General features: G+C 39.8%; 2 protein-coding genes across 8 annotated transcripts in view; one reads left to right on the forward strand and one right to left on the reverse strand.

The window, feature by feature from the left end:
• The first annotated feature begins 1,988 nt into the window (after positions 1–1,988).
• Positions 1,989–17,480, forward strand: LOC139285023 (serine/threonine-protein kinase DCLK1-like). Of its 4 annotated transcripts, none has more exons than XM_070905448.1 (16): positions 1,989–2,349; positions 2,599–2,945; positions 10,861–10,960; positions 11,874–11,990; positions 12,177–12,271; positions 13,157–13,238; positions 13,333–13,502; positions 13,916–14,035; positions 14,290–14,436; positions 14,615–14,748; positions 14,920–14,997; positions 15,153–15,249; positions 15,398–15,478; positions 15,605–15,718; positions 16,597–16,670; positions 17,274–17,331. In XM_070905448.1, the coding sequence occupies exons 1-16, from the start codon at positions 1,989–1,991 to the stop codon at positions 17,329–17,331; spliced, it is 2,175 nt and encodes a 724-aa protein (XP_070761549.1). The 4 variants fall into 4 exon arrangements, with proteins under 4 accessions (XP_070761549.1, XP_070761548.1, XP_070761546.1 ...); XM_070905447.1 differs by having other exon boundaries at positions 11,874–11,984; positions 13,157–13,244; XM_070905445.1 differs by lacking the exon at positions 16,597–16,670 and having other exon boundaries at positions 13,157–13,244; positions 17,274–17,480.
• Positions 17,481–21,418: 3,938 nt separating this feature from the next.
• nbeab (neurobeachin b) overlaps positions 21,419–26,316 on the reverse strand; it is a 188,961-nt gene continuing 184,063 nt past the window's right edge. For all 4 annotated transcript variants that reach the window (XM_070906391.1, XM_070906390.1, XM_070906393.1 and 1 more), the window contains 4 exons: positions 24,293–24,394; positions 23,722–23,918; positions 23,072–23,223; positions 21,419–21,509 (listed from right to left, as the gene is read on the reverse strand). In XM_070906391.1, coding sequence (XP_070762492.1) covers positions 21,419–21,509; positions 23,072–23,223; positions 23,722–23,918; positions 24,293–24,394 — 542 coding nt within the window. The remainder of the gene's footprint in view (positions 21,510–23,071; positions 23,224–23,721; positions 23,919–24,292; positions 24,395–26,316) is intronic.

Genomic DNA, 26,316 nt, shown 5'->3' on the forward strand with positions numbered 1-26,316 from the left:
ACACACTGGAACATAACAACGTACAAATTGCCCATGACTGACCAGAAAACACAACAATTTCAGCAGATCAGTTGCTTTGATAACACAATCTGGAATCGACTAAGTCCAACCTCCGTTTCTGTTCCTTGCGAGAATGAAGAGAAACCCGGAGCTCACTTTCCTTTTCAGAAGAGAGGTAATATTTCCCTCTAGTAGGATCATCTTGAGACTCATCCTTGGACCTGAATCCACACAACACACTGATGTCTAATTTATATTCAAAACAGTTGATTTATATATTAAGGTTGAAACAAGTGAAGATAAAAAGTGTCCTAGTCATGTCAGTTATTTTTATACAGACCAATATCACGAATTTGCCAAATAAGATCAAAGTAAAAGTCGTTAAAGTAAGAGGAAAAGTAAGTCAACTTTTCAACAAGTCACAAGTTTGTCCATTATTTTAAGATCTTTTAGTTGGACAGCCTGATCAGCAAACTGTGACTTTTTGGAAATAACCTTTCAAACTTGGAGGCTAAGTAATTATGTATTGAGCAGGCCAGCTGGATAAAAGCCCAATAATAAAGTAATTGTTTGCATCAGTTTGAACAAATTCAAAAAAGTATCATGAAAGTATGTGTCCTAGATGCACTCCTACAACAATTATTCATGCAAGATGTAAGCCGATGAAACTAAGTATGACAGTCTGCTGTGATGATTTTGATACAAAAACACGTGCAAATTACCCATTAGGTGCTCTTCTGCCCATACTCAAGTGATGTTTATTAGTTCCCGTGTGGAATGCGTCCTTCAGCCGCTCATCACGCTTATCCACGCGCCTGGGGTGTGTCTGAACCAGCTAATCACCTACACCTGTATGACACACAACAGGCCAGATAGGAAGCGACATCAAAGTTTGTAGTGCATTATTAGTTCATTCTGTAAGCCCAGCGTGTAAAGGGTTAATACGTATTTACCAGCAGCGAATGCTTTAGCTTTGAACTGAAGACTATATAGTTTAAAATATATATTTAAAATATTTGTTTGTCACTTTAACCCATAGAGTTTCCGTTTGCTAGCTAGCTAGCTGGTAAAGTAAGGTTAGCATGAAGCATGTTGTTGCTATGGTGAAATGTGTTTGGGAAACACCCGTCGGCCAACCGGAAATGAAAATGTTCTGTGGTTGTGAGCTAATTAGTGAATGGTGATAATTATTATTTTTTTTATTAATACGTAAATATTCCATGTTTTGAGGTTATTTAAACAGGTCATCCTCAACGTAAACGCGCATCACATAAACACGCACAGAGGTTTCTGTGAAGGCGCGCTCTGACAGCTACGTGCACGAGGAGTGCTGACACCCGAGCGGTCCGGTGTAAATCACTGCAATGGCAGGGAAGTAGGGGAGGGTGGAGGACACCGGCTGCAGCCCTGCCTCCTCTCTGCATGTGATCACACAGCAGAGTAGACACACGGCAGGCAGTCAGGCAGGCAGAGCACCATCACAGGAGCAACAAAGGGACGCATGGTTCATCTAAGGCATCAAATGAATAAATGATTCATTGAGACAAGTTCCGTTTACAGATACACGTTGTTTTGCATCTGTCCTCACCTCAAAGGTAAGAGCGATTGCACCAGAAAAAGAAAATCCAAATGTTCTCTACCGTTTTCTTCCTATATTATACAGATTTCTCTTGTTTACCTATTACAATATGCTTTCAGTCACGATCCCTAAACAAGCATATACTGTTGATGTGCAAATGCATGAGAACTTACTGCATTGATATAAAGATTGAATTGAGACACACCAGGGAGCATGAAATGGGTGTGACATGTTACTTCATAATGTGTGTATGAGCATCAGTGGTAGCAAATAAGCTTGCATCAGTGCTGTATCAGGAGTGAAAGCAACTAGACTGACAGAGAGCCTAATTACTCTAATGTAAGTTAAAGAGCTTCTTCAAATAGTAAGAATTCTTGTATTATTTAGGGTGTAATAGCACTGCACAGTCATGGAGCTGGAGCACTTTGATGAGCGGGACAAGGCTCAGAGATATACCCGAAGAGGCTCAAGAGGGAATGGGCTCCCCAGTCCCACTCATAGTGCTCACTGCAGCCTGTACAGAACCAGGACACTGCAAGCACTGAGCTCAGAAAAGAAGGCCAAGAAGATTCGTTTCTACCGCAATGGGGACCGCTACTTCAAAGGGATTGTGTATGCCATTTCTCAGGAGAGATTTAGGTCCATAGAAGCACTCCTGGCTGACCTCACAAGATCTCTGTCAGATAATGTCAATTTGACACAAGGGGTGCGGACCATATATACCATTGATGGGACAACAAAGATCACCAACATGGACCAGCTGGTGGAGGGTGAGTAGTGTTCCTGAATTGTTGTAAGTTTGCCCCAGATTTGGTTTACATTGAGTAATGCGAAGCAATTAAGTCACTAACTCCCAAAAATTAACAGCTAATGCAGATAAAAACAAAATGCATGATTCCTTAGTCTTGTAGAGCAGAAGTAGTCAATGTTACACTATCCTGTGATCTTTACTTTTTATCTTCCAAGTGCTTTTGTTTGTGGGCAAATAGGATATCTCAATGTGTTTTGATTTTCTGCAGGAGAGAGCTATGTCTGTGCATCCATAGAGCCCTACAAGAAGGTGGACTACACAAAGAATGTAAATCCCAACTGGTCAGTTGGTGCTAGGACTGCTGTGTCCATCCGTGACCCTTCTTCCCTTGGTAGTGCCAAGACTGGATGGCCAGACGCCAGGGAGAGCAAGGACTTTATTAAGCCTAAACTGGTAACTATTGTCCGCAGTGGAGTAAAGCCTCGCAAGGCCGTACGGATCTTGCTCAACAAGAAGACTGCACACTCCTTTGAGCAAGTCATGACTGACATAACAGACGCCATTAAGCTGGACTCTGGAGTCGTCAAAAGGCTATACACCGTTGACGGCAAGATGGTAGGTGCTAATATTAACAAAAGCATGTTTCCAAGTAGGGTACACTGGAGAACATTCAAATTAGGCAATGGCTTACCAAAAACGAAATCAAAAAGCTGCCAATATAAGAGGATAGATAAAATATTCTGGAGTTTTCTTCTTATAATTTAAAAAGGTCTAGGAAAACTCAATTACTTGAAATTCAGAAAATAAGAATGCAATACATTGTGGTGAATGTAATGACAGAGTCGTTGTGTGTGTACTTAAGTTTGCAAAAGTCACATCCTCTGTCTATGCATGACTTTCAGTGTTCCCCCTACTCAGAGAGGAAGCATTAAACATATGTGTTACCGGTTGTATACTATGCAAAACTGTGCCATTCAGTGCACAGTTGGTGGCAAACTTAAAGTTAGTTAAAGTGGGATAAATTGCTTGATGAACTTCTCAGTGAATATCGCATTCAATCTGACATAGTAACACTGTTGGGTTGGGCTGGATGCACATCTGTAGCCATTACATAATAACATTAATTAATGTGCATTTTTGAAAAAATACATACATTAACCCACGCAGTATTCTAATTTGCTTATTTACTGTATGCTTATTTCAAACTAAAGCACTGTGACAAAACGTTTGCATCTGAAAGTCATAGAACAAAGCAGCCAGGACGACCTTAAGTGCTCTATACCTGAGAGAGTGCCATTATCTTATGCCTTTTTCTCCACCACTGATACATTAATTGCTCACAAGAGAGGAAGAGGGGAGGATGCTTTTGTTGGATTGAAGTCAAAGGAGACTGGCATGACCTTTGCGCATCTGTTCATAGGCTGTGTGCTGTACCAAGATACGTTTGGTTGTGGAGACGGGTGTTCCGCTAGTTTAGTTTAAATATTCTCTCCCCATTCTGTTTTCCCATTTGTGGCACTGTATCTCATATGGGAAGCTTACCTCAGCACGCTGCACAAGACAGATTTGGTGCACATTTCATCGCAGGCTGAGTTTATCCAGCACAGTGAGTGAATTTTGAGGTTTGAGAAGAAATTGAACTTTGCCTCTGACATTAGAGGTGGTCTGTTCTGTTCTTCATTCATGTCTGTCAGAATTGTGTCTTTACCCAAAGGGAGAGACAGCCCAGTAGGTTCAAAGTCAACTGGGAATATTTGCTAAATGTATTACGAAAAATAGGTTTCTAGGACTCCATCTCATATTCCTATAAAACAGTAGCACACTATTGAATGGATATTCACTTAGTGAGGAAGTACCAGACAGGCAACCTGATCAGTCACTTGGCACCTAATTATCAGGCTGCTTGCATTCTCTTTTCATATATACAGTATACATATATGCATTGAATTGAACTTTCTGGGAAGTCATTATTTACATTATTATCCTTTGCTTATACTGACTTTGATAATTCTTGAAGCAAGTGACTTATTTCACACCACGTTGTACTCATACATTAATTAACGTTCTTGATATTATCCAATTACGGGGGGATGTTGGCTTTGCTTTTTGTGCTGATATCGATGGACAACACTTCAGTGGTACATAGAATTGACAAGTGAGTTGCAAAACATCCCACAGAAATAATCAGCTCTTTAACTAAACCTAACTCCATCCCCTGTACTCTATATTAGTAACCTTATCACAAAATGAGTTTTTTTTCTTTCCCCCTCTGATGGTTTCTATGGTGACATGGTTTCCTGAGCTGGTTGCTAAGGAACAGCCTCTGCGGCAGAGCGGTGCAGTAGTGATGTCAGGACTGTAGGTGTAGTGTGAGAGGGCTCATAGATGCAGTGCTTGGTCTGTCAGCCTTATTATACACATGGCGGCAAGATGGAGCACATGGCTGAGGTGTAATCCCAGGATAGAACCCATTCTCTAATGGTGTTTACAGGGAACAGTTGGGGATGTTCTCACCACAAAGCAAATCTATTTTTGGAATACAGATTGTTTAGAGAAGCATAAATGGATATGAAATTGCCATAGATCAAAGGTAGATGTCTATTGTGTAGATTGTGTCAAAATAAAACATCAGAATTTATTTCTTTGGTTCTGCATTTGTCTGTGTCACAGATATTGCCAGATCTTCAGTTTAGTGGTTTTATTGTCATCTATACCTTCTTCATAATAAGCTGTTGCGTTATGTGCTTGGCAGTGCAGGTCTGTGCTCTACTTTTTCTTGCTTTTTGTGCTTTTTGTCATGTTGTGGCTCCAGATGGCCAAATAAGCTGCCCATTGGCATCAAAAGGTCTGTTTTCATGGCTGTTTAACCTTTGGTAAATGACCTGCTTGTGCTTTTGGTCCTGAGGCAATGACATGGAAACAATTAATTCTTGCCAGTTTGGAAATTTTACCAACACCGTTTATAAAAGAAACACAATCTATATATTTACATGAATGGTATAACTGCTTGTTATGTATTTCTTATTACTTGTATCAGTGAATTTTTGATGACACAAGCATTCAGTCACATTTATCCCTCTGGATTCTTCTACTGCAAAAGTAATGGCCAGATGGTTTATGTGATTTCTTGTTTATTCAAATTTATTTTGGACTCCAGTTTCTATTAGTGGATCTGCTTAGCGGGTTGCTCTGTTTGATGGCTGTAATCCCGCCATACTGCTGAGTCACTCTGTAATGGTGTTCTGCCATGAGAGTGAGGTTTAACTTGGCCAAATGGACACAACAAAGATCTTGGGCTGCACTTTATAAACCTCAGATGACTGATTATTAATAAAACATTACCCACACTGAAAGTAGTACAAACATAAGGTAGAGAGAAAATGGTAGAGGAATAGACACCCTGCATACGGGGCCCTTTGAGGCGAGAAAACATGTCATGGCCTGGTGTGATCCTGCTGTTGCGTGGGATGAAGCAGAGAATATTTGCATGACTGAGTCTAATGGATATGGCTCTGCACTGTAATTGTATTATGCACACCGCTAACTCTGTATGTTAAGAGTCAACACTTCTTGTTGAAACTGATGTCAACACAGCCACCCGAGGACAGAGCCTGGCTTGACAAAAAATGCACGAAATCTGAGGTTTAATTCTCTGTGGTAAAATGATGGATGTGATAAACAGCCCATTTATACTTTAGAAATTAGACACAGTGGAAGTGGTTATGAAAATCATGGTGCCTCATGTGCCATTTTGTGTTTTTCAATTCATTTCTTCATATTGACCTTGACTCTACCATTTCTTGGTTTGGCCTGTGTGTGTGCCCACAATGCATCTCCATTGCTCATACCACAGATGTCATTTCTGCATGATGCATAGTGGCTATTCGCCTCTGTAGAAAATCAATTGACATTGATTTCACGAAGTAACCTAAAATGATGAACAAATGATGTCCTCCTGCAATCCGGTGACATTAAAATAAAAGTAGGCATTTAGTTTTTGTTTTAGGAAATGTGACGGACATAGTCTTTAAAATATTTCTTAACAATAGACAGGCTAACTACCTTTTGGTATGAATGTAACATAGTGAATTGTGTATGGCACATTTCTTACTATTACTAGTAATTAACCATTGCTTTTTTTGCTGTTGGAAAAATAAGTAATTCTCAAACCCTGCCATTTTCAAACCTTTCTCTGTGACTAAAGGGGAGAGAGAAGGATGAAGGAGATAGGGAGGCTATCTGGCTTTCCTCTCACCTACTGCTGTGACTTGGCTCTTAAACATAGAACAGTAACTTGCTCAGTGTCCCACTGCATTTGGTAGAGAGATGAAATTTTCTCAGTTATCCTCCTTTTGTTCTGAGGGGCTACTAATTATGCTTGAGCTAAAGTTGCTGTTGTACTTAAATTAGAATACTGCTGAAACTTTACTTTTTTAATGAGTACTGTGAGCTATGTTGATACTAAATATATGGTATGCATTAATTTAACATATTGTTGTGTTATGACAATCCTACTTCATGATCATCAGTTGGTAATTTAACCCAACTTTTACATATGTTGATATACAATATATCATGTTATGTAATATTTCAAAGTCATCTTATATGACATGTCCAGTGTTATGGTGACACATTTTGTCATATCAGCAAGCAAGCCTTTTTGAAAATCAGACATTGTTAGAACTACTAAGGGTTCTAAATATAGAAACTCAAGACTAGGACATTGTGATCAGGAATGATGCTGTAAATGTGTGGGCTAGTGTAATGGCTCATTAATGTGTGTTTGGGTTGTGGTTATGTCCTTATGGGTGTCCTCATAGTGCTGACTTGCACTTATTGAGACAGCTGTTACTCATATCTGTCTTTGCAGCAACTGCAGTAATGTCACAAAATTCTGCTGCAGACCTAATTTGAATCTTGGATTATGTATGTCTGTGAATACAGTTTTACATCCTGTCCTCTTTCTACTGGACATTCTTCTGAGTATGCGGACATACAGTAAATTATGGAAATCATGTAGATTACAGCAAATAATTGAACCTTGATTCCTGAAAACTAATTACTACAATGTAAAAAAGCAAATAAAGCATGCTCTCAAACTGTACATAAGGGCAGCTCATGCAAAATGAACTGGAACCATTTAAATTACATGTGATGATGCGTCATGTTTTTCCCTGACATGCTGAGTGACTGGCTGCTGTGTTCAGTCTTCCACTTCAAAGTAGAGATTCAGTACCCTGGAGAGCTCCACCTGTCCACTGGTAGAGATTTGTTTTAGCTCAGATTGATTAGCCTCTGTAGCATGCATACCTCCCATTGTGCTTTCTGTCTTCAGGAGCAACACTTGCTTCAGAAAATCACAGATAAAACCCTGACGATCAATATTTGCACAGGATGCTCCAGAACTGCAAGGAGTGTTTGTGTGTGTGTTTGTTAGGGGGATGGTATGCCTGATGGAGCTGCTGTGTCACTGAGCTAGCAGGCATAAGTAATCAATATAAAGCAACACATTCATGATTGCCCTAGTTTTGCTGTTCTATCATAAGTTTGTTTTAAACAATATGCAACTCTTATTTAAAGGTGTGGAGTGGCTCTAATGAAATCAGGGATACACATTTTAGCTCTATCTTACATGAAGCAATCTTTATTTTGTCACTCTTAAGTTGGACACGTTGTTGTTAAGAGGGTGTGCACCATTGATTAGATCCCTGTTAATGGCTTTCACCCCCAGTAGCAACCATCTAAATCTAATTCCATGGTCCTATTGATGAATAATGTCACTTTTTTCTTGTCAGATTTACTTGTTACCTTGCTTATTCTAACTTTAAACTTCTAGCCATTTTTTTTGTTTTTATTAGACTGTTTTAAGACAGAGATAGGGATAGTTATAAGGGATGACATCCACCAAATGTCTGAAGCCAGATTTTAACTCACAAACGTCATAGTGACAAGGTGTTCTATGTTGTTCCTTCTTACCTAGACTGATGGTGACATTGTTCTATTGTCTGCAGTTTGTAATGTTCAGTGCTCCAGATAGGATCTGACAGTGGATCTTAAAGTAGCCGTGTCCCTCTCATCGTCTCAAACTCATCTGTGATTCTGTCTGGTCTCCTTGGCAACGGCTATGCGGCTCTCCTCCCTTTGGGATCTCGCACTCTTTTGGACGGGGGAGGGGTGGGGGGCAGGGGCTGTCAGAGTGAGGAGTCTATGGTGAAAAGGGCCATATTAAGTCCCCCTCTGTGCTTAATCTTTATTTCATGGCTAAGATTTCATGGCTAAATGACCTTTGGCTGTTTGGAGGTAATTTTGCTGCAGGCTACTGATAAACCAATCCCTTTTTGTTGGTGGATAATCCAGCATTTCATTTTTTTGGGTAAAGAGTATCAACGTTGCATATACTGTATTCTCTTAATTATTGACTATTTTTAAACATACATTTCTTTTAAAATAATCTGAGATTTGTACAATGGAAACCAGAATATTGGCACATCATAACTAAGGAGAATGATAACATAGCATTTAATACATGGTTAGAGGGCAGCCAGGTTGACCGACTGTGGTGGCTTTCTTGTCCGGCCTTCTTTGCCGGCCTTTTGTCTAAGCACTTAAGTCATCTCATTAGACTCCTGCTGAACTCTCCTTGGGTCTTGATAATGAGAGAGTTAATAATGTATGTACATATTAGATGTTTGCAATTGGCTGTTTTGTTTTTTCAGTTTTCTCAACATTGTAGGAACACAATTTAGGTGTTGGGTGACTATCTGCACTTGACTTGCTTTGTTTTAATAAATAGCAACATTTAACCCTTCGAATTATCTATCATTTATACATGATCTATAATTTATAATCAGTCACATCTAACTTGAAAGCTAATTCAATACAATTAATTTCCACTTGATAACTAATATCAATATGGGATCACATTTTTGTTGACAGAGTTTTTGCTGAGTCCACCCCGCTGTAAAGGAAATGAAAACAGGAGCTCTACATTCTCTGGCACACTGCTGTAGTTAAGCACATCAATAACCCCTTTGAGGAGAAGGTCAGGACTCCATCAGCATCTTCATTTATTTATGAAGGGCATCCACTGTGATGGGCTTCTGTATTAATGAGAGCGGCAGATGCAGCAACTCATCTAGTCATCTAGTTTCTCTTTTGTAGAAAAGTGAAGGTGATTATGATTTATATTTCTCTCTGTTTTATTATTGAGATCAATGTGGTGACCTTGTTATAGTATTTTAACAAAAGTTCTTAAGCATTAAAGCCATCCAGGTAACATTTAACCTCATACCACCAACAGTGTATTACAATTTCACATCTAGGCTTATTTTGTGAATTCAATTTGTAATACCTTAAGTTATGCCATCACATATCAGATTTGGCCTAAAAGATCCAGTAAATTGTGAAAATGTTTCCAATTGAAGAACAATATGTTCACTGACATGATTGGCTCCCTGAATGGATGACTGATGTTAAAAACATGTTAACATTGTTTTATATTGAATAGTCCAAGACAATAGAGGGCAATTATTTTAATCTCTCACAAGGAATGGAAGCAATTTAATTAATGGCAGATGCCATTGTCAGACTGAACTGAATAAAATCCAACAGGTTTAAAAGAAGCTTTTGTTTTCTTTGTAGTTACCCTAGAGAGGTTTTCATATGCAGCCATGCTGATACACCAGTAGAAAGAAATGTTAATTCCATTATTCATATGCTGTCCGCACTGTAGCATTCATTTTCCCTATGTACCATTTTTAGTATTCAATTAGAGTGTCTGCTCAACTGCAATCCTATGTCATTAACTCTCTTGTACACTGAGATGACCTGCATGTGGATCAATAAAGTAGATGAGTACGTCTGTACTGACATTTAGATAATCAAGATTCAGGAAGATTTTCCCAAATATGACGAATCATGGTCAAGGTTTAAAAAAAGTTGTTTGTTGATTAAGTTACTGCAAAGTCATAGTGATGTTGTTTACAGTGTTGTTGTGTGGACCTTTGATGTAGGATATCTAGTACTGTGTATACTATATTTGCTGTGTATTGTAGAATAAACTGTATCCTGTATCCTTTAGAATATACAAATATGACATCAAGCGTGAGCTGGTGCATTTCATTCATTCTATTTAATATGGATTTCATTGTTGCCATGGTAATATGCTGTCTGAAAACTATATGGCTCTCTGAGGTATTTCTGTGGATGTTGTCACTGCCTTCATACACTGAAATGTTACTGAATCTCTTCCAGGATGCTCCATTACAGTTTGAAAGCAGTCCAAAACTGGCTAGGAAGTACAGCAACATATAGTGTCAGTGTGCAGGTCTGTGCACTGATTGAAAAATAATCCCTGCACTAATGTTGCTTTCTAGATTATTTTATTTATTTATTTTGGTATGTGTCAGATATTTCCAGACAGCAGTACTCTCTCGTTAATAAGATTTACAGTATCGCTGGGGAAAGTATACATTACATATCAAATGTGTTTTTGTACAGTAACTGACAGAAACTTCTCCATCTTTAACAGATCACTAGCCTACAGGACTTTTTTGGGGAAGATGATATTTTCTTTGCCTGTGGCCCTGAGAAGTTCCGTTATCAGGATGACTTCAACTTGGATGAAAGTGGTAAGTGTATTTTCATTTATATCAGGCTTTGATGGGGAGAGCGTAGGACTGATATCAGGTTTTGTGTTGTTTGCCTGATGTGGCTACGCAGGTTTTTGACTCGTGGTACTGTAAATAGCTTTTTAATAAACCATCCTCCTTTGTGGCCCAACTAAACACTGAATATTCCAAACATGTGGAACTGTTAATGTTGTGCTTCTTGCAAGTTTCTACTCCTACGTCTATTGTTTCTACTGCTGTTACTGCTCCTGCTCATTCTTAGAAGTAGTACTAATATACAGTATGAGGTGTTCCTGCTACCTCATACACTGTCACCTTTTGTCACTACAAATCTTTGTGTTTAAAATGTATAGGCCAGACTTTATCAAGCAGGTATGACACCATATACTGTGGAGCAGCCAAACTTTCCATTTATAAAGACACCTGCAGGTGTGGTAAGGAGACAGACTGAAATACAAATTTGCTTTGCCTTGAATACAGATGATATGACTGACATTATCATTACCTTCATTCATTCACTTGACCTGGTTTTATAGTTGTGGTATAAAGTGTGTGTGTGTGTGTGTGTGTGTGTGTGTGTGTGTGTGTGTGTGTGTGTGTGTGTGTGTGTGTGTGTGTGTGTGTGTGTGTGTGTTTTTTTTGATCAATGTGCAGGACAAAATAGACAGGTTGTTATCACTCACAGTTTGTGGCGCAGTGCTTTTAGGTTATTGAACCTGAGAGAAAATAGTCCCTATTAATGATGCTGTACAGTACTTACACAGGTTTTGTGTTTTTTTTTTCTTTTTTTACAAATGTTAAATTATTCTGAAACTAACACAGAACCTCAAATTGTCACAGACTCAAAGCTGAGTGAAAGAGGTAGAAAATGTTTCTGCAGCAGTGTACATTTTTATGTTTTCTTTCTCTATAGAATGCAGGGTGGCAAAGTCTGCATCATATGGCCGGCTCCCCTCTTTGCAGGGTCTCTCTTCCCCAAGATGTGGCGGGATGTCGCGCAGGAGCAAGTCTCCATCATCCACTGGTTCAGGTAAATGTGTGTGTGTGTGTGTGTGTTATGTCTTGACACAAAGGCAAATGTATTGTTCTAAAGCTTCACACACTATTCTTTATAGGATTATATACATACGTATACACTTTGTATAAAAAGTACATTTTGATCTATCCTTTTCATCATTATGCTGGTTGTTTGTTTCCATTCCTGCTGTACCGACAGCTAATGGCACTGCAGGCAGTCAGCTGTCCACACCTCGATCTGGAAAGTCTCCAAGCCCCTCTCCAACCAGTCCAGCTAGCCTCCGAAGACGACAGGTAATAAAAATTGATGTTCCTGTAAATGTTAAGGTCTTAAAGATTTATTTTATATGACATTCATCACACCAGAGAGGTTTTGTGTAGGAGTTTAACAATTCTCTTTATCAATGAATAATATTCAAAAGTAATCTTGTGACATGGAATTAAACAGAAACGTTCTAGTTTATTGATGGGAATTATTTGATACATTTCTCACCTTCAGGATATTGCCTAGCATGTGTGAGCCTCCACTAGCTATATTATTGACTTTACTGTTTTTGTTGTGCAGTAATGTGACTGGAAATATTGCTAGTGGTGTTTTATATTATTAGAGATCAGAGGATGGCATGGTTGATTGCAGGTCTGTGTACACAGGCGTACAGATGTAAAATCAGCTCATATACAACATGTTTTTGAGTTCAGTTAAGAAAAATCTGCTCCTTCCGTCATCAGAAGCTCTGTTTGTACATGTATTATGAAGCTTTAGAGCTATGTTTTAAATGATCATCCGTACTGCGGCAGCACAATTTCGCTGTGATGATCATAGATCTAGTGAGGACAAGCAGATTTGAGTCTGCATAGCACAGTCGACTCTGGAGCGAAATCCAGTGATACCATCATTAATTAATCATAAGGCTGGCTGGGGTTGGTATTGTGGCTGTGGCGGAGGATATTATTTTTCTCTCGCCAGTCTTTATGCTGGTGGAAAGGTTAGTACAATGTTTCACCACGCTTGATTTATTTCTATCTGATCTCAAACTGCATACTCAAGTGGAACAAATAGGCTTTGTGTAAGCTGGTTGTAATCACATTTTTACAAGCTTTTCCTTCTCTGAAGTTTGTGCAAGACAAGTGCATCAGTGTGTCTTTCTGTCTCACTCTGTAGCTGTCTCCTCTTTCCAGGGATCTCAACACAGTGGCTCTTCACTCTCTTTAGCTTCTACCAAGGTTTGCAGCTCAATGGATGAAGGAGATGGGCCTGGCAGTGAAGGCAAGGCATTGCATAAAACATAAACATAGTGGAAAAGACTATTTATTTATACCTTTTTACATTATAGATCTTATTTTTTGCTCCACAGCTGAGCCAATGGATGAGTACCCCTCAGTCCCTGCCTCCATAACAGAGAGGTACAAAGTGGGGAGGACTTTAGGGGATGGAAACTTTGCTGTGGTCCGAGAGTGTGTGGAGAGATCCACTGGAAGAGAGTATGCTCTAAAGATCATCCGCAAAGATAAATGCAGGGGAAAGGTGAACCTACCTCTACTTTAAATTATCACACCACCAAGTTTGGTCAGATTTATTTTCGAGAAGTTCTTTTCGGTATTTGATGTTGGTAGAGTTCTATTTTGGATGCTCAATTCCAGTTTCTTTATTTTCTTCATTGGTCAGCAGATGGTGCCATCTTCTATGGGACTAAAATCTTGATTTTTTTTTTCTTGTTTAAATAACACCATCAGATAAACCTAGTTAGGTTAACAAATATCAATATTATTTCAACTGTCATTCAAAATTTGTTTTTGAAACTGGTTTGTTTGTCATATTTGCTCTGAAATGACTGAAAAGAGGCTCCCCAGTCTCACACTGATATGCATCCGTATACATTCTTCTTACTATACAGTGTTTATAGATTTTGCTTTGATTGAATTTCCTTTATTACCCAGGAGCACATGATCCAGAGTGAAGTGTCAATCCTTCGCCGTGTGAAACATCCCAACATTGTGCTTTTAATTGAGGAAATGGACACCCATAGTGAGCTCTATCTTGTAATGGAGTTGGTTAAGGTACTACACATTTGTTATTTCTTACATTGAAATTTCAAGATCAAATGCAGTGAAAGTCCAATTTTTAAAAAATCTTATTTTAAACTTTTTTGAAAATTTTATAGAAGTCTGCCAAAATTGATCTCTGTTAATGGATTAAGTGTTCATGTCAATTCCCCAAAACCATTCAGCTGCATCAGCCCTTTGTACATTGTACAACATTGTAGAAAACTAGCAACTGGTACTCTTTCACACCCTAAATACTCTTTCTCCAGGGGGGCGATCTCTTTGATGCAATCACCTCCTCTAACAAATACACAGAGCGAGACGCCAGCTGTATGTTGTTCAATCTGGCAAGTGCAATCAAGTACCTGCACAGTCTCAATATTGTCCACAGAGACATAAAACCAGAAAACCTGTTGGTAAGTATGACTCTACAACAAGTTATTTTTCAACTTTGTAAATTCATTGCACTCAGTGTTACCTAATTTTATTATCACATCGAGCCCATTAATGGAATCTTTACCACAGTGATGAATATTAATTGGTTACCCGTTTGCTTGCGGGTTCTCACTTTCCCTTGTTGTGTGTGTTACACAGGTGTATGAACACCACGATGGTAGTAAATCTCTGAAGCTAGGTGACTTTGGCTTGGCTACTGTCGTCAACGGGCCCCTCTATACTGTGTGTGGCACACCCACCTATGTAGCACCAGAGATCGTCGCTGAGACTGGGTGAGTCAGAGGAGTTACATCATCTGAGACATGATTATTGGGGCATTTGAAAGAAAGTAGAACAAATTACCATAATCCCAATCAAAAACAGCCACATTAATTCTTGTGGACTGTTGCTATTTGCAGATGTGCTTAGTCTCTCTGATGCCTGGTGTCTCTCTTTAATGACAGGTATGGCCTCAAGGTGGACATTTGGGCAGCTGGTGTCATCATGTACATACTGCTGTGTGGCTTTCCTCCTTTCCGTGGGTATGTGCTCCTTTATCAGGAGGTTCACTTTGATGCACATCAATCTGTTTAATTTGTTGAAATCCCATCAGTCAAAATGTCTATGATATGCTATCACTTTATAGAACTTGGAGAACTTTTTGAGCTTTATAAAACACCTGTTTTAATTTCTACAGCAGTGGTGAAGACCAGGAGGCTGTCTTTGAACAGATTTTGAGGGGCCTGCTTGATTTCCCTGCACCATACTGGGATAATGTATCTGACACTGCCAAGGTTTGTGTCTGGAAGTACTCTCATCTGCCATTGTAATGCTCCATGTGAAACACCAGAATCTGTCAGTGATCTGTTGCTGTGGTGTCCCAGGCTACATTGCTATACTGGATACTCATGACATGGCATAACATAACATGTCTGTCTTTAGGCTCTGATCACTGGGATGCTGCAGGTAGAGGTGGATCAGAGATACACAGCTGTGCAGGTGCTCGATCACCCCTGGGTCAATGTAAGCTCAGCATTTTGAAGTCAGTCCTTTCACCAGAATCACCTATGTACACACAAGTACTGCTAAGAAAGAATATACAGTGTGAGACAGCAGAGTTTCTGAAGCTTTGTTCTTTGTATTTTCCAGGATGATGGTGTGTCAGAGAACGAGCACCAGCTGCCCGTGGCTGGGAAGATCAAGAAGCACTTCAACACCGGGCCCAAGCTCAACAGCACCACAGCAGGAGTGTCAGTCATTACAGTAAGAACAGATCCACACACTGACACTGCATGCAACTCTGCATTGGTACATTATGGCTCAGCTGTTTTTTTTTATGAATGTGCTTTAGCAATGATGCTTTGAATGTCATTCAAAATTGAAAACACCTGCAGTTTTGAATTTTGAACCAGTGTTCCTCATATGCGCCTGCTGCTTAAGTGCAAAAGCTTTTTATCTTTATCCTTAAGATCTCATTACAATTCTTTTAAGTTGAAGTTAGCATTGCCTGCTTTCGAAAAGCAGTAAATGAATCCATTACCCATCTATCTTTTTTTTGTAATTTATAAATAAGCGACTTCTATTCTGTGCACAGTATACATCAACTCGTCCATCTGCTTCTTGCTGCCAGGTGTTCCTGTGTGTGCTCTGGCCTCTCATCCTCCTCTTTTAGACTGTCGGCACTGTTGTTAGGAGATCGTATGAATAACATAGTTGGCCTACAATGACTAGGTTTTGGTAGATATGATTTCTTGAATAGTTTGAAAGCTGAGCTGGATTTGTATAATTGGCAGAAAGATGGATAACTTGTTCTGGAAGTCAGTCACTGCCTATATTTTCACTACTTTCCATTGCTGGGGCAAAAAATAAGTTGCATTCCTCTACATTTCTTGTATCTAGCCTTTTTATTTACTTTGCAGGTAAGCCAAGCACTCAGTTGTCAGTTGCCAAATGGAAATATTTCTCTGACAGTTCACAGAGTGTCAGTTGACAGTGACATGACATTTTTCTGCCAGTTTGTTTCCTTCTCATCACAGCAGTTATAACAGACGTTTAGAGTTATGCGCCTTAATGCTATTCAGGTCAGTGATTCTGTGAGTTTAAGGTGATCCTCTGAGTTGCGCTCGTCTCTCTCTGCTCAGCTGCACCAGGACTTTACCATCCAGAGGTCAGGGTCTTTGGACCACTACCAGCATCCAGGAATGTACTGGATAAGGTATGACAAAGCATAGCGCTAATATGCAGTGCTTCCATGGCAAAGTGCTGGCAGTCTCCATTTTCCATCCCCAAAAGGGTTTGACCCATTGCCCCTCAACAGACTCCTTATCATGCCGCGCCCTTATTTATCTCACCAGATCCATCACTTTATCACGTTACTTCATCTCACTAGTGCTGTGGCTGTTTCCTCTCGCCTGGTTGTGCAGTTTTCCTATCTATTTACTTATCCGGAATGCAAACAGCATTTGAGGGTCCATTTGAAGTATTGAGCAACTGGATTTTGTTTCACGAGTGCATTTTTGTTTCTTTGTCAGAAGTGCTGTCACAGACATAAAGATGTCGCATACCTGAAGTTGGCACACTTATGTTGCCTTTCCTGGTTTTGAGTGCTGATGAAGTTAAACTCTCTCTGTCGCAAGAAGTCATACTCTCTAAGGAGAACAGCAGTGAGGCAAATGCAGCTTTTCAGATACAACTGCATGCTAAAACTGGCTCATTTAACCTTTGCCAAGTGTCTCACTGGTGGTTGAGTGGATGCCACTCCTCATCTCTGTGTTCTTGTGGAGAACCTAACCGTAGCTGCTGTGTCACCCTCTCTCAGACCACGGCACTTGATAAAGAGAAGCAAGTTTTCCGACGAAGACGCCACCAGGATGTGAAGCTCGCTCCCCACCTCCCACACAGTATCGGTGCCGGCGCCTCCCACAGCGCCCATCCCGGCCTCTCCCCCGCTGGGTTCACCTCTGGGTCTGAGGACTATTCCCCAAGTTCGGTTGACACTGTCCGTTCACCCACCTCTCCCTTCTAACAGCCTGACCTGGACATTCACAGACGGCTGTACCTATTTTATTTTATCCCAGTCATAATTATTTTATTTTAATTACAAAATGCGTTAGTCAGAGTAAGGGACAAGTTAGTCACTGGATTAAAGAATACACCTTAAGAGCATGCAACATTTTTTATATATTTTCCCTTTTCTTTCAAAAAAGCCACCGAACTATTTAAGCCTTATTTTTACTCCGTAAGCATTGGGTCATTGTAGTACTCTAGAACCCTCTACTGGTTTATATTGTATACTGCAGGAAAGACAACCTGCTTCATGAAGCACATAGCTTTTTAATGGAAAGTGTAAATGCAAAACATTGAAACCTTAGCTTCTAAATTTTACATTACATGATTTTGTGATATGACATGTTCAGTACACGTCACTTATCATACTGAGCATTAAACACAAATGCTTGTTTAACAATAACTCACTCAATACATCATTAACAGTCACCTTTCTACTATACGACATCTAGATTACTCTGCTGTGGTACTTAAGGTTCTGGTGCATACACATTTAAACTGTTAAAGAGGACTTAAGAAACTGAAAACACATGCTGCTATATTGTACCTTAAGCATTATCTGTACTGAACAGATTTGTTTGTGTAGCTAGCTTCTTTAAGAGAATTGAGGGCGCTAATGTTTGACTGTTGATGGTCCAGCTCACGTGTGGTTGAAAATGATTATTGAAATGATAGTTTTGTTACATGTCCGTGAGAGTGGTTGTAATTCAGTGGTGGTACCAATGAATGTCAGTGCTGTGTAGTTGGTAGTAAGTGCATGTTTAAAGCCTTGCCTTGGCACATGTGGATTTAAGTGCAATTAGGTGTACTGCCCAGTGAGCACAGTATTTTTAAACGTGTCCCTCGAAATGCTGGAATGAGTGAGAATAGATCTGTTGCAGGTATTATAGACAGCCAGTTGACACACTTGTCTATCAGACGGGGCAAATAACCCCTTTTCTTTCACATGCTGAAATAAGAAACAAGTTAAATGTTGGTAAAGCCAACAGTGCTTCCACTAAAATCCATTATTTTATCATTTGTTCATTCAGTCAGTACTTTTGTGGGACTTTTTTTAATAATCAGATCAAACAACATAGTTAAGAAGTCTGTCTCACTAGACTGTGTGGACTGTATGTACTGTATGTCCTCTGACCACTTGCATTGGTTTACCAGATACCAAATATTCATGAATGTGAATGTCCTCTTCCCTCATTAGAGACTGTAACCTGCATGTGTGCTAATATGCATCCTAAATCAGTTGTTCTGGTCTTCTACTGTTTGATATACGCCTGTCAGATGAATATGAAACCATATGTCGTCATTGTACGTGCTGTCTTGGTGAATGCAGTTCAGTTAAAGCAGACTATAATCATACCACAGCTGAGTTAAGACTTGTATATACGTAATTTAACAGAAATGTAACATCACACCACTGACTTTTGTTGTAAAAGGGCTTTTAAGTTTTTGACTAGAAGGGAACCAAAAAGCACAAGGAAAGCAAGTTGTGATGGTGACTTTCTGGGAATGTGTTTGCTTGAAAAACACGTAATGTGTATATATACAGTTTGACAAAATGGTACCCAGAGACAACTGGGAATGTCAGTGTTATGTGGAATCAGATGGAGAATGTGAATGCTGTATTATATTCATCCATATTCCATTCATGTAAGGACGTTATAAAACAATCTAAATGAGAACAAAAAACGGTAATAAACTTCTTTTCAATTCATGAGAAAAAAATCTATTGTTATGGTTAAATAGCAAACTTCCAACGATGTACTCTGCAAAGAAACCAAACATGGGAATAAAAAGGATTTAATTAATTTGTGAGTCGGTGACTTATCTCCTTACAGTGGACCCACTAAATCTGCAGCAGCGAATTGAGACAGCAGGTGGCAGTGCAATCAAACACAAGCTTATAATATCTTCAATAAAATTCCACCTTCAGTTACTCATTTATAGCATGCATTTACTGAGCTCTAGTTATACTTACTTTATTATGAGGTGCATTAATATATGCATGAATGTTTTGGAGGCAGTCTACACACATGAGCATGAGTAAAAGCTCAACAAGAAATACTCCCCTGACACTGGCATATTTATTCAGTTTTATTAAAAACACAACAAAAATAATGAAAGCAGCTGAATTTACAGTTATCAATTTTGATAAAATCACATAAGCTTCAAACATCCTACCTCTCCCAAAACATATGCAAAAACAATTGGCAATACAACTGAAATATATAAATCATAAAATATCTTAAAATATATTACATGAAATTAAAATGCACTGCTTCATTTCATCATGTCATTAACAAAATTATTTTTGTCAAACAAATTTAAATTCACAATGAAAATGATTTCACAGGAAAGCAAAGTAAACCCAATGCCTTCAGTAGCTCATAGCATGCAAAACTTAAGCTTTGGGTAGGTGGGTGTCTTGTAGCACCACTAGAAAATCAGAATGCAAACTCAAAATCAATTTGCATATTTTTGTTCATTTTAAATTGTCAGCTCACAGCGAGAGACTTCTCATTTCTGCAATTAAATCCCAACACAATAGCTTTCATATCACCAAAAATAGACCCCAGTCATTTTTGGAAGACTATCCTGTTCATTTTTCACAAAGCAAAAAACCTTCCTTAAACCTTTTCAGCAACCAAGTTATAATATTGCTTACCAATGCATGATGTTACAGCATGAACTGGTGTTCATGAATTCACAGATTGAAAATGGACGAGCAAACATTTTGTGCAAAAATAGGCAAACTAAAAAAACTGAAACACACAAGTATCCGTATTAATGTTTGCAGCGCCAACAATTGTAGAATCTTAGAGTCTTTAAAATGACGCTTCCTTTTTACAAAATGTCTTACAGCTTTACCACAAACATCAGACACTATCCAACAAATCTGGTATTTAAACCTCCGGATATGTTTTTGTAAGAAACCGAAATGACAAAAAAAATTATTGACAAGTGCTGTTCCAAATGTCCCACTTCAATTTAAATAAATTGTAATTATTTCCCATCAATGAACAAAATACTCCTCAATTTCTTATCCTTTTTGCTGACATGATCAAAAACAATTTCACAAAGGACTAAACTCACACTGAATTTGACTTTTCTTCCATATAGACAATCAAACACAACAAAGTAACAATGAACATTTTGTCTTTTCACGTACACATACATTTGACCACTCTTAATAACAATGAGCAAACAATGGCCATATACACGTATTACTAACCAACTAATATCTGAAGTGCAATGAAGACATTTTGAACATTTATGCATTGCTTGCATGATGGAAATGTAGGTAACATGGTGGCTAGTCTAACAGCATTTAGATCTTTATCTCAGCCTTTTACAGGAGAGAAACACTTTACACTGTCCATATTTACAGGTAAATTTTTTTATCCTAGAAAAGTGTTCCAAGTGAGATATGTATCTGCCATACAAATGTTGTATAAATGTTCCTAACAGAGGATTTGTTTTGTTTTGCATTTTCACAGTTTGAAACAGGAACTTAAAAGCTTACGTTAAGTATGTTTTATTAACTTAACAGTAATTGTGTTAAATGAAGTTGACCTCAGTCTCTCCTTGCCCAGAACAGCAGACCTGCTTGACTCAGTTGGGGAAATGCATCAGCTGGTGTTCAGGTAGGACATGAAAACCAACAGAAAATGTGTCTAGATTGTTCAACAACAGACGAACAGCAACAAGTTCGCCTTAGAGGCCAGATGAACACATGTAAGCACACCTTGTTCCTTGTTAGCGTCACCATGCTGATGTTCTCCAGCCCACTGGATCGCCTCCATGCTTTGTGGATCTTCTGCAGCACAGCTCTGTCAATGCTTAGTAGGCGTTCCTCTTAACCCTCCACACCTGCCTCCTGCTGCATGGATCTGTCTCTCCTCAGTACCTGTTTTGATGCTCGTAGTGCCACCGGTTGAAATCGATGTTAAATGCCACGATACTGCCAGAGACCATGCCTGTGATCAACGTCCTGAAGAGCAACAAAACCATGAAAAAGTAACATGAAAACACAATGTCTGCAAACAGATTATACACTGAGTAAAATGTGGAAAAGTAGAAACTACAATTAAACTAAAACTACCCACATTAAATCTCAATATTGGTCATTTTATGATCTTATGTCTAATGTATTCATAATTCAAAGCTGTGTTTATGAGTAAGGAACTGACATGTATTAATATGTGTTAATTGTTAAACATAATTTCCATGCATATGAACAGTTTGTTAAAATGTCCATAGTGGTGAATGAAACCAGCACTAGAGGTCATTAGGGGCTGTAACAGTAAATTAATGGGTTCCTCTGATAACTGAAGTAGACCATTGAGCCCCAGTGTCTTTTGCAACCCCTTTGCTCGTGTGTCCATGGCTGGTTGGTATGTAGGAAAAGCAGCTGATTTCACAGGGTCGTCTTATACTGCTACACCCCAAGGGCTTAAATGCTCAAGCACAATGAACAGAGCTGCAGCAGAATGCCCCTCTGTAAATGGAGCTGCAGAGCAGGGCTCACTTGTGTTACCTAACGTCAACCTACTGAGGAAATTGATTGTAACTGAATTAGTTTACACTAAAACTAAAGGAAAATCTGTTAACAAATGTCATCCTCTATCTGACCATCCTCTGCTTACCTTAACAGGTAGTGCAGTTAGTCATGATGGTGCAGAGATCATTTGCTTAAGAACCAGGCCTCTGCTTTGGGCTGGTCTGTAAGTGCTGTGGGGGATTTGGCCTGTGGCTGTAAAGTGCAGCTTGAATGTTTCTGACTCTCTAACCTCTCTTAACTGCTAGGGTCACATGATGATGTCAGGCTTATAGCCCCAGAGCGAACACTGTCGCCTCTGCGCCGCCTTCCAGGCACCCATTATACGACTCCTGACGAATCTTGCAGAATGCAAATGTTGAGGAAAAACATGCTGCTGACCTGCCAACAGATTTGTGCAGTGTGCATGTGTGCTCGCTGTTGTCTGTTTATCCAAAATAAGTGCATTTGCAGAAGATACCCCAGTAATTTTTGTCTCTATGGCAACTGTAGGTTCTATTTAAAGGTAAAGGATGGTGGATATTCCAGTAACTAAAATGCACAGTGACAGCCATGAAACACAGGCAACATGAGGCTTTTTACTTCAGCCTACACATATAGTGCAGTACTGAAGACGTGGGAACATTCGCATGTGCACGCACATGGTCACTAAGTGAGCCCACGCAATGATTCTGTAAAGCCAAGCAGAGCCAACATCATGGACTGTCTCGTTCTACTCATACTCAAAAATGTACAAACCATTTGGATATGACGTGCAGTTCGTTTTACTTAAAAATCTTTGTTGGCTTCTCTTTATCGATATCCCCTTTTTGGTATAGTATCATTATGGGAAATCAATAAGGGATAATGTCTATTTCCTGGATTCATTAGATGGGGACTGTATGAAAACAATAAACGTACCTGTATATAATGACTTAATTATGATGACTTTCTGCATACATCATCTCTTCTTTCTATGGCCTCAAAATTGCTACCATACAACTGCCTGTTCTGACCTTTGATCGTGTGATAGGTCCATGGCTCGGATGCCAGCATCACAGCCAGGGTAGATGTAGAGCTGTTTGAAGTCACAGGCCTGCCACACCTCCACCACACCGTTGTCCCCACCTGTGACCAGGTTGTGGCCATCACTGCTCAGGAGAATAGCCTACAGAAGGAATAGAGAGGGGTTCAACATGTCACTTTCAACTTTTATTGTCTTCTCCTGGGAAAGTGGTCCTGCTGCAGCATGTAAGAGTATTATATAGTATAGTATTATTAGTAATAATATTTATATCTCAAAACCTGACAGGGGCAACTTATATTTCTCCTGTTAAAGGATGTTTTGGACTGTGTACTTTGATCCAGGCCATGAAAAGTACTTGATCCACCAACATACAGTAAACTTTTTTACTGTACTGTATTACCTTTTCAGGCAACCAATAAACATCCTGTAGCATATTACAATCATCATCACTTATCCAAATTTAAAACATCAAGCAATCACTGGAAATGCAATATTTTTGCAAAATGACGCAATTTAATTTGTACCTCAACGATTGAAATAGTGGGCAGCTACAAATCTAAACATATTTAGACATACTGCAGATGAACACAGATACATCCACATCTCTTATGGAGTATACTAGTGTCAAAGTCAGCTTACCCTGGTGGAATCATTGACCTCCATCTGTGCCAGCAGTTTTCCATTAATGCTGAAGTTGCAGAAGCGGCCCCTCTCGTAGTAGATGATGCAGTGGCCCTCGCTGGACACGGAGATGACCCGTGGGTACTGATAGTGGTCTGGCCCCTCCAGAGCCCTCAGCAGGTCCCCTGTGATGGTGTGGACCAGACATGGACCCTCTGCAGAACCAAAACATACAGAGACACACACAGAGTACACATACACAAGTGTGAGCAAGCTGTGCTTGAAAAAATCTATTGTTCTGTCTTCCTAAAATTGGACAATGTTATTTCTACAGCACTACTGAGCATGCTCGGAGAGAGTTTCCTGGTCCCGCCATTTTCTGTGAGGCATTTGCATGCTGCCAGGTACATATGCAGGTCTAGAGTATTCATTGAAATGAATACCTATCTATAGGTATCTACTATCTATAGTAGGTTTGTAATAGACAGTATGTATGCCAATATAACAGCTCAAAGCACGAGTGTCACTGACTTACTTTTTTTTTCTCTGATGACAATGACATGGAAGGGAGACTGAAAAGTACACTGACCTTTGGCGCCGCTGATGACCAGGCCCAGCTCTGCACAGACTGATACACACACAACTTCCTGGTCATGACCCGTCAGAACTGCTCGTGGTGCTGGGTAGTCACCTAAAAGATGACAGATACACATTATCATACACCAAATGGCTATTGTCAGACTCTGAAAACATCACCTACCTACACCACCGGTCAAAATGCTGCATTTCTGAATTGGGATTTCTGTGCAATGGTCTAAATAAGCTCCACACCATCAGGCAATAAAATCATATAAACACAAGCATAGCGATTGTGACACACATCTGCTAGCAGGGAGGTCCCTTTGAATTGTCATGTTAATGCAGGGATGCCCACTGATGGCAACCGAGCCACTTGATTTCATCCCATGTGTCACATGATTGATGATGGCCAGGGGAGAGGTTAGTGAGGGGAGTTTCACGGCAACTGGAGCCGACCTCGAGTACTGCCAGAACAGTGTCTGAAGAGAACAGAATGTACTGATCACCAATACTGAGTAAACCTCATGTCCCTAAACACTGCACGGCCTTACAGAGAGTTGAATTCATCACTGAATTAATGTAATCAGTGGAAATAATCTGTATTTGACAACAAACAAGGAAATGCTGAAGAAATGCAGCCAATGAAAAGTATTAAGCAACAAAGGTAGGGGACGGAGGGAGTAGACAGGAATTCTATTTATTTATGTTTAAGTTTATTTAAGGTCAAGTAAGCAATTTTGTAGACCCTGGTGTGGGTATTTACCACCTTTCAGCCTCCTCGTGATGGCAAACTAAATTAATTTAATATACAGTTTGTGGCTGTTGGTGTCCACATGACTCAAATTCAGTGAAAGTTTCTCTATCCAACTAGATGACAGTAAAGTCCTGATAGATGATGTGGACATGTGTCAGACCTCTCTCCTCCTCTCTTATCCCCTCCTCCTCCCCCATCATCTCCTCCTCCAGCTCGGCATATCGCCTCGGCAGCTGTAACGGTCCAGTCAGTGAGCTGGACTGTGATCGATGCTGCACAGTCCCTTAGAGACCAGGACCTGAGCGGCGCTGTCAGTCCCAGCACCCACTGCTGAGGGGGGCTGAATAGGACAAGTGTCAGAAAAAGCCTCCAGGGGGAAAAAGGGACCTTGTGCAGCTCACCTACCCGACAAAAGATTCAATCAGCCTGCACTGCATACCCACCACCCTCTCTTAGCCCTTGGGACGAGCCGAAGTCAGCCACCACAATTACCCGGTGCAAATATCCCTTTGCACCAGTGTGATGGGCTGAGTCTGAGAGGCAGGGCCAATGATTGAGCTGGAAGTTATTTTAATTATTACACATTTAAGACACATGCAGCCTTTTGGGGCGCGGGTGAAATCAATTTCTTGGGCACGCCACATCTGCTGGATGAGGGAGCAGTGATCCAGAGGGCTGCTGCTACATATTCACACAACCTTCAACCAGCATTATAAAAAATATAATAGGCATGAAAATCCCCAGAATGAGACTCAAGTAAAAGATCATAGAACGAATAAGACAGTAAGTAAGAGAATACAGAGGACTTCAAGTGGGAAGATATGAAAAGGTGGTAGTGATTCATCCTTGAGGGTCCTTGCCTGCCATCTATATTTGAACATGACTGATACTGGCTGGCTGTAGAGATTTGTGTAATGCTGTGTCAAACATACAATATGTGAAGTTTTTAGCTGTTTTTAGCTTTTCCAGTGCACTGTCGCTGTTCCTTCACAAATAAACTTCAGGTTCCCTCGACTCCAGTGCTCTGCATTCTTGAACCAAGCTAGATTATTATCTGCTGCCTCCACATTGTTTCTGACATGATATATTGATGAGATATTGATAAGAGATTGGAAATGACTTGATTGAGTGAAAACACATCCTGTCTTTTGTTTCTTCAGATGAACTACGTAGCTTCCTTCCATTTTGCCCATTGAAGGTGCATTGTAAGCACTAGTAGGGTGAATATCAGGGGAATACTGTTTTCCTGCTGCAGTAACACAAGTGCTATTGCCCCTTGC

Source organism: Enoplosus armatus, chromosome 5 (genome assembly GCF_043641665.1).
Source record: "Enoplosus armatus isolate fEnoArm2 chromosome 5, fEnoArm2.hap1, whole genome shotgun sequence".
Lineage (NCBI taxonomy): Eukaryota > Metazoa > Chordata > Actinopteri > Centrarchiformes > Enoplosidae > Enoplosus > Enoplosus armatus.